We start from the raw sequence: 8,435 nt of genomic DNA, 5'->3' as shown, positions 1-8,435 counted from the left end.
GATCAACTGTAGGCGCCTGAGGTGGAGGAGCAACTGGAGGCGCCTGAGGTGCTGCTGGTGTAGATGTACTCGTGGTGTCCTCATCAGACTCCCTGGTATGGTTGGTCGCTTGGTCGCTTTGGAAGGAGCGGAACCATAGAGTTCACAAGCGCACAGCTCTGCAGCCGGTGGCGTTGGCACCAAAGATCATGGACGAGGCGAGGCTTTGGGCCCAGGCGGGGTTTGCTAGCCTTAGGCAGGTTTTGAGTCCTAGGCTGCGCTAGGTTTGAGTGTTGGATGAATCTGTTGTATTTTTTTCTTCTTGTTGGGTAGTTTTGCTCTTCTATCCCTTTCCCTTTCTTTCACTTTGTATCATGTTGTTGTATGTTGTTCGAAACCTTCTCTCTTCTTAATAAAAAACATGCTATGCACGTCTAAAAAAATGGTGGATAGAAATCTCGAACAACAAAAGGCATATAGTTCCAACCCATAGTGTTCATAGGTAGTGTCTATACTGCCACATAAGCAAGACATCACTTTAGACATTACACTCTACAACTCATGATTTCTTAGTATGGGTCATTAATAAATTCATCATCTCTCCTCTCAACTAATCATATTTGTTCCTCATCAATTATGAAGACATCATCTTCTCCCAATGCAAATTTTGGCAATGTCTAGTGTATAAGTTCTTGTGTTGACACTGGGTATTGCATGAGACCTAGTTTCTTGCTCTTTCCATTCTCTCTCTCATTTAATATAGTGACACATAAACTAAAAGTCCTATGTGGCAATACAATTAATGCTATGGAAACCATTCTCGTTGGAGGGTTGGGATTCCTTTAGCTCATTCTTCCCTTTCTTCTAAGGCCTCCTCCAACATTAAGAGTCAACTATATGCCTATGTGGCACACTCCATATCAATAATAAATGGTATACGAGACAACCCATCCAATGGTCTAACTTTTAGTACATAGATCAAACATAAGTGGTCCTACAAATTAAACTCACATGGTGTAGAAATGTGTGCACGAGAAGAGACAGCTTATCTTTCTCTCCCTCCTCTCTTTTCTAACTAGACAGAAATATGACGTGGCACTTCTATAAGCTAGCTGACATGTATAGTTGGAGGAAGCATGAAAGATGGATATAATCCTGTTAGAGCTTCTCCATTTCCGAGAACTTGAAAAACATGAGGGAAAGCACCTAATATTCCTTCAATGGAATGTCCCAATCTTTGCTTCTGTTTGGATTATTGAATATAGAAGGTGTTTGGATACTAGGTGCTAAACTTTAGCAATGTCACATCGGATGTTCGGATGCTAATTAGGAGGACTAAATATGAGCTAATTATAAAACTAATTGTAGAACCCCTAGACTAATTCGCGAGACGAATCTATTAAGGCTAATTAATCCATCATTAGCAAATGGTTACTGTAGCACCACATTGTCAAATCATGGACTAATTAGGCTTAATAGATTTGTCTCGCGAACGAGAATCCGTCTATGTAATTAGATTTGTAATTAGCCTATATTTAATACTCCTAATTAGTATCAAACATCAGATGTGATGCCTATATTTAATACTCCTAATTAGTATCAAACATCAGATGTGATGGGTGATAAATTTTGATGGGTGTATCAAACACCCCCTAATTTGAAGCATGATATCAATTGTCTGCTGGATTGGGACATATCTTCTGCACCGTGTCTTATCACGTGGCGTGTTTATTTGGATTCCCGTGTTTCCCTGTCTCGAGAAAGAAACACGGACGAACTGAAGAATCTGTGGACCGGCCCAACATGCGGCCCACTGTCCGTCCGAGCCTGAGTTTTGTTGTGTCTGACTGAGATCCCCTTATCCAGAGAGACCAGACCAAGAGCGAAATCCATCCCCACCGTCCCCTCCCTCCACCTCCTGACCTCCTTCCTTCCCGGCAGCAATGGTGACGGGCCCCTGGTGAGCCGAGCAGCCAGCCAGCCCGCCCTGGCTCGCCGATGGCGTGCCTGGCGCCGCAGTTCAAGTGGGCTCCTTCCGCCACCGCCCACGCGACCTCCTCCTCATCCAGGTGCTCCGCCCTCCGCGTCCACTGCGCCGTTACTTCCGCCGCCGCCGTCGTCGACACCGACCGCGCCAACGGCGGCGGTGCCGCGCAGCTCAGGCTCGCCTTTTCCGCGCCGGCGCTTCAGGTGACCCTCTCTGCTCGGCTCGATCGTCTCTCAGGATTGCATTTCCTGTGCTGCCCGTCCTTTCTTAGCTCTGAATCCTTCAAGTTAACCTACCCTTTTTTTTCTTTTCTTTTTTTGGAAAGACAACCTACCTTGTTTTCCTTTGTTTCAATTTAGTGCGTGAGGATCTAAGGAACACGGCCCGCTCCTTGTTCGATTTCACGATCCGAATATACGTGCACTTTGTTGAACCAGAGTCCAGACAATCAGTTCACTGCCAGTACCATTAATCACACCTCGAACAATTTCATGGGATGCAATTTCCTGGACAAAATGAGAGCCAGCTGAAGGTATTACTAATATATAGGCACATTGACTGCAGCATTAAACAAATTTCTAAAATATTCACTCTAAAAATGGAGGGTTGCATAACGTACGATGTTGTAGAAATTTGCATCGAGTCTGTCACTGATTTCCCAGTTTCGAGACAGTACATTTGACAAAATCTGCTCAAATCGGCAGGGACAATTTTGACCCACAGGGACACTTATCTTTACTAATCAAGCTAGTTTCCTTTATTTGCTTGGAGTATTTATCTAGCAGTATTGGGAAAAAAAGAAACATAAAGTTTAAGGCTTTGGAAGGGGCCTCAATTAGAAAATATGATTCTAGTTACCAAAAGCGTTGAAAACACAACAAAGGCTTAATAATATGACCATAATAACACTTTAAAATGATGGAGAAGTTTGATTATGAGAGTATCATTGAAGATTTTATTTTAAAGAATACTAAATAAATGATGCAACCAAGAGTTGAACATGTACAATTCTTGATATATCCCATTTCTATGTAATATATTCTAGCCTATATATTATTATTATTATTATTATTATTTTATTTTTCTGGAACAATAGGGTCTGTTTTAGAATTTGGTACAGGGCCCTGGATTTTGCCGGCCCGGCCCTGATATTGTGTCACTGAATAGGGAAGGCAGACATAATCATGTTTCTTAAGTGCTGATAAGTCCTTTTCTTTTCTCTTTGGCTGTGCTCCGCTATTGCCTGTAAGTGTAATGTTACAAATTTCCTAAGAGCAATATATAGAATATCATAATATTTTTTTGTTCTCTAACGTATGTCACAGAGAAACTTTGAGTCCACTCTGGCATCAGAGGCACTTCTGAATGAAGAAGCTGTAGTAGAAGCTGCAGCAGCAGAGGCAGTTGCTCTTGCCAGAGCAGCTGCTGAAGCTGCTCTAGAAGTTGTTCAGATGGTACAAAATAACAATCATCAGCCAGTGATTAGACAAAAGAAGGTCGTGGACAGCTACTTGGCAAATGAAATTCTTCGCACAGAGATACAACCAAGCAGCCCTGATGGATATGCTAATGATGTTTTGCTGGAGGACTTCGAGTCCTACGGTATCATGGCCGGTGGTGGTGAATTAGATGATGATGCACAGTACACTGAGAACATAGCTGTGAAGTCTGCTCGCCAGTCCGAGAGAAGAGCTAGGAGAACCAGAGCAGCAATAAAGGCTGCGACAACTGTCCGCGCTTCACAAAAAACTGCAACATCCTCAAAGAAGAAACGACCCAAGGGTTCCTCACCTAGCATGAATCCTTTAGGTTCCTTGTGGAAGATGACTGGCAGGAGACTTCTTACAGCTAAGGAAGAAGTTGAGTTCTCAGAAGGTATTCAGGTGGGACTATTGTATTAGAAGTCAAGAGCATCTTTCTTCCTTTCAGTTGTATATATATACTAATGGATCTTCTCAACTGAGATGTTACCTTGACAGTTTAAGCATGTTATTGTGCTCCAATTAGTAACTAGACAACTGAACAACTGTGCAAGTCAAACAAAAAAATTCTTAGGCCAAAGAAGTTATTCTGTGCATTGGGATTAGATGTAAGCTAAGGCTTTCTGGACTCAATATGTGTTATTTTACATTAAGTGAAGTCCTAATGTGTTTTCTGAATCAGGCCATTGGGTCGTCCATTACTTCATTATTCTTTTCGGTCATGAAAAGATGTCACTTGAACATCAATATGGTCCATCAATTAGTGTTGTAATTATTATGTAGAAAAAAAATAATAATATGAATCCACTTCTAAAGACAACTCTACTCACATCATATTTAAAATTCTAATATCAATATAACCTGATGGCCAATATTTAAGTAGTCTGATTGCACAAGACCTGAAATGTACCTTTTGTGATAAAAAAGGATTTAGGAGGTATGATAGTACACAGTACAAACTAGATTGACTTGATGGTCCATCGTAACCAGAAATATTCTGAAGTTCAAGTCATGTAAGTTGCATAGTTCACTCGACTCTCATAGTGGGATAAGATGTGAACTCGTGTTTATTTTTTGGTTTGCCATTTCTCATGTGAAGAGTCTAGCCTATTCATGCGAGAAGTATTTTCATTTCAGTGTCATGCATGACAAATGACATTTGAATCTTGCAATAGTATTGTATGCAGTTTTTTTCTTTATCTATGATAAGAATACAAGGGTCTGGAAACAACTAGTGAAACATGTGAGCTCTTCACATTTCTGAAGTTGAAATTTTATTTGGTATTGTTATTTGGAAAGGTGCTGCTTATCCGTGAAACCATGCAGTGCTGCCATTTGTTGTTGTCCTCTTGTTGCAGTGTTAGTTTTGGTGATAATTATGAACCGTGCACCTTGAACTGGTGCAGGATCTTTTGAAGCTTGAGGCAATCCAAGCTGAGCTTACAGAATACAATGGTGGACAACCAACATTCTCGCAGTGGGCAACAGCAGCGAGAACTGATGAGAAAACTTTGCGGAAGCGTCTAGATCATGGTATCTATTGCAAGAACAGAATGGTAACATCTAATGTGAGACTTGTAATCTCCATTGCCAGGGAGTTTGAAGGCCCTGGAATGGATCTTTATGATCTTATTCAGGTAATTGTGTGCATGTACACTTCTTTGTTATTGTAAAATTAGTATCTGCCATGCTGTATTTAGCATTGGCATTTTATTTTAGGTTTTTGTTACAGGAAGGAATGCAAGGCCTTATAAGGGGAGCTGAAAAATTTGATGCGTCAAAAGGTTTTAGGTTCTCTACATATTCTCACTGGTGGATCAAACAAGCAATGCGCAAGTCTGTCTCAGAGCAGTCCCAAATATTTCGCTTGCCAGTACGTCCCCCACTACTCAGATCCTTCTATTTTCCCTGAATCAACATTTTGATACACTGTTTTCTCTCCAATTCTGTATTGACCGAAGCATGCTGATTGTGGGTTATTCATGCCTGAGTGACCCATATCTAGTCTTGCAAAATTGTTGAGAAAAAGATTATATTGAGCACATGAATCATAGGGTGAAGGTGTTTCCAAGATTTTGTGCAACTGCTAGTCAGTTCACACACGTGTGATAAACTGATAACCATTAATGTAATAGATTAAAGCAGACATGGTAGTGTGCTGATTTAGCAGACATAACAGTTTGTATTGTCTTACTTCCTTCATGATTTGATGTGCTTGCATATTGCTGCTATATGACTCCTTTTGTTTGATTTTCTAGACTAATATCGTTAGTGTCTATTTCGTAATATTGTCACTTGCCAATTAGCGTGTCTATTTCGTATAATTAGTGCATGGTTATCTCAGATGCAATATTAATCACTAATTGATTTTGGTGACAAGGCTCACATGGTTGAAGCAAGTTACCGTGTAAAGGAGTGCACAAAACGACTTCGCCGTAAGCTTAGAAGACGACCCACTAATGAAGAAATAGCAGTGGACACTGGTATGCCAATCAAACGAGTAGAGGCAGCAGTAAACCTCCCTAAGTACAGTGTATCCCTTGACAGTAAAATTGGTTCCACAGACATGACTTATCAGGTATGGCTGTTCTATGCTTTAATCTCACTCTGTGCTTCCTACCATACAACTAAGTAACAGCTCAATCTCTGTTTTCAGGAAGTCACAGCCGATCCCAGTGCCGAGACAGCTGAAGAGATGCTGAACAGATTGTCCATGAAGAAGGATGTGCACCAGGCACTGGACACTCTGACCGCGCGCGAGAAGCAAGTTGTTGTGCTGAGATTTGGACTTGAGGATGGTCGGATAAGAACCCTGCAGGAGATTGGCAATATCATGGGTGTGAGCAGGGAGCGGATTCGGCAAATCGAGTCTGGTGCTTTTCGGAAACTAAGGAGCAAGAAAAGAGTGAAGGCTCTGAAGGATTATCTGGTGCCAGTAGGCAATTGGTGAACCATTTTGTTTAAGGATCATTTTTTTCCGTTTTGAATCCCTCAGTTTTTTCTTTGAGGATTCTTTACTTGCCCATTTACACGAGTCCTCATGTACAACACATTATCAGAACACTCGTTTTACAAGAGAAAATAGTTTAGTGCCTTAAAAGCGAAGGGATCCAAAATTGCTGAGCTGCTCATTATCGCTGAAATTTAGAAATCAAACATGTGGACATAGCCTGGTACAACACAACACAGAATTATTTCTGTTGGACCATCCGAGGCACAGGAAAATAACTTTTTTTTCCTTTGGATTTTCACGTACATTTCTCTTACGTTGATGCGTCTCCGGTCGGACGGATAATGCGGAGGCACTGGGAAAACAAAACGGTGAGGCGGTCCACGCAGCAAACTTCGGACGCAGGCCCATGCGGCTTGGGCGGCGTGTCGTGCTACGGGCATAAGCGGAAGGTGAGTGGCTAGTATGTCGGATGCCATCATACCAGTACCGGATCTCATCAAAACTCCAATGATAAACGTGCTTTGGTGAGAGTAGTACTAGGATGGGTGGGTTGGACGGATAACACCATCCGAGGCTTGGGACTAAAACGGTAAGTGGCCCATGCAGCGAACTTCGGATGTGGGGCCCACGTGGCTTGGGCAACGCCGGATCTCTAGTTAGACGGATAACGCGATCGGACCATCCGAGGCACGAGAGAATAAAACGGTGAGGCAGCCCGTGCCGCGAACTTCGGATGTGGGGCCCACGTGCCTTGGTTGTCGCATTGCGGTACGAGCATAAGAGGAAGGGGAGTGGCTAGTACATTGGATGTGATCATACCAGTACTAAAGCACCAGTTTCCATCAGAATTTGAAGTTAAGCATGCTTTGGTGGGAGTACTATTAGGATAGGTGACCTCTTGGGAAATTCTCGTGTTGCATTCTTTTTTTACTTCGAATTTTCACGTACATTTTTTTGATGCATCTCCGGTCAGATGGATAACATGGTCAGACCATCCGAGGCACAAGAAAATAAAACGGTGAGGCGGCCCGGTTCCTAAGCACCATATCCGACCGTCAACTCTTGTAACAAACAACAAAATAACAATCACCAACCTTGTTGACGCCAGATTTCATCACTAGTGGAATCGGCACCAAGAAAAGAGGAAATTGGAAAAGTACAGTTGGGAATCGGCCGAATGGCGCTACAGTTCGAGATCGGTTGGTTGGCGCTACAGTCCAAGATCGGCCAATGCTACAGTACGGGATCGGTCGATGACTTCTGCCTCGCTTAACCCTTGGGGTTCGGATCGGACACGCCAGGTTCCCGATCGGTTACCTTTTGCCGATAAGGAATCGGCCGATTAGGAGGTTGGGATAATTGGGCCGATATGGGCTTGGAAAGGAATAGAAGGATGAAGGGGAGATCAGCCCGTGAAGCGTATAATAACCAACCTAGCACGAATCGTACTTGTAAATATTCGTTTTCTATTTGAATTAGGGATAGAGTTCTAGTCAGTTAAGGAGTCATCTGTACGGGGCTATAAATAGCTACCTTTGTAAATCTGTAATCATCAACAAATCAATACAACCAACTACTATTTCCTCGTACTTACTTTCAAGCAGGCGACTTCGCCAAATACTTTCTCCTTTTTCACGAGTTCGTACGGGTTGGCAGGGCTGCATCAACTTGACCTCCAGCCGATCTTGTAAGTTCCGTTTACCGAGTAAATTCTAAGCTTTAACTTCGAGCGCATCGCTGTCGTTTCATTTAGATTTATTCACTAGTTATCGATATTTACTAGAATCATAGGTTTTACCTATTTTTCTAGTTTTATCACTAGTTATCCAGCTAGGAATCGACGGTTTCGGCTTTCTTTACATTCTGCTATTAAATTCATTTATTTCACATATAGCCGATTAGATCTATTCCTAGTGTTGTTACTATAGCATTGTGTCGATTATTCCAGTAGTTTCTTGTCTACACGGCTACAGTGATCGGCTGCTTCATAGCCGATTTCTTTATTACGACAAATCAGCCGATTCGCTGATAAGCT

The 8,435-nt window shown here is 42.3% G+C and overlaps 1 protein-coding gene and 1 pseudogene across 1 annotated transcript; both read left to right on the top strand.

Moving 5' to 3' along the window:
- Positions 1 to 1,840: 1,840 nt before the first annotated feature.
- LOC117833404 (RNA polymerase sigma factor sigB) lies at positions 1,841 to 6,552 on the top strand. Its single transcript, XM_034712873.2, has 6 exons — positions 1,841 to 2,169; positions 3,292 to 3,849; positions 4,854 to 5,084; positions 5,180 to 5,320; positions 5,828 to 6,025; positions 6,104 to 6,552. Exons 1-6 carry the CDS (start codon positions 1,978 to 1,980, stop codon positions 6,395 to 6,397), a joined length of 1,614 nt encoding a protein of 537 aa, XP_034568764.1. The 5' UTR covers positions 1,841 to 1,977; the 3' UTR covers positions 6,398 to 6,552.
- A 653-nt stretch (positions 6,553 to 7,205) lies between these two features.
- LOC117834883 (5S ribosomal RNA) lies at positions 7,206 to 7,323 on the top strand (annotated as a pseudogene).
- The last annotated feature ends 1,112 nt before the right edge of the window (positions 7,324 to 8,435 follow it).

Source organism: Setaria viridis, chromosome 8 (genome assembly GCF_005286985.2).
Source record: "Setaria viridis chromosome 8, Setaria_viridis_v4.0, whole genome shotgun sequence".
Classification (NCBI taxonomy): domain Eukaryota; kingdom Viridiplantae; phylum Streptophyta; class Magnoliopsida; order Poales; family Poaceae; genus Setaria; species Setaria viridis.
The sequence above is the reverse complement of the archived record's forward strand: the minus strand, read 5'-3'. Positions and strand labels throughout refer to the sequence as shown.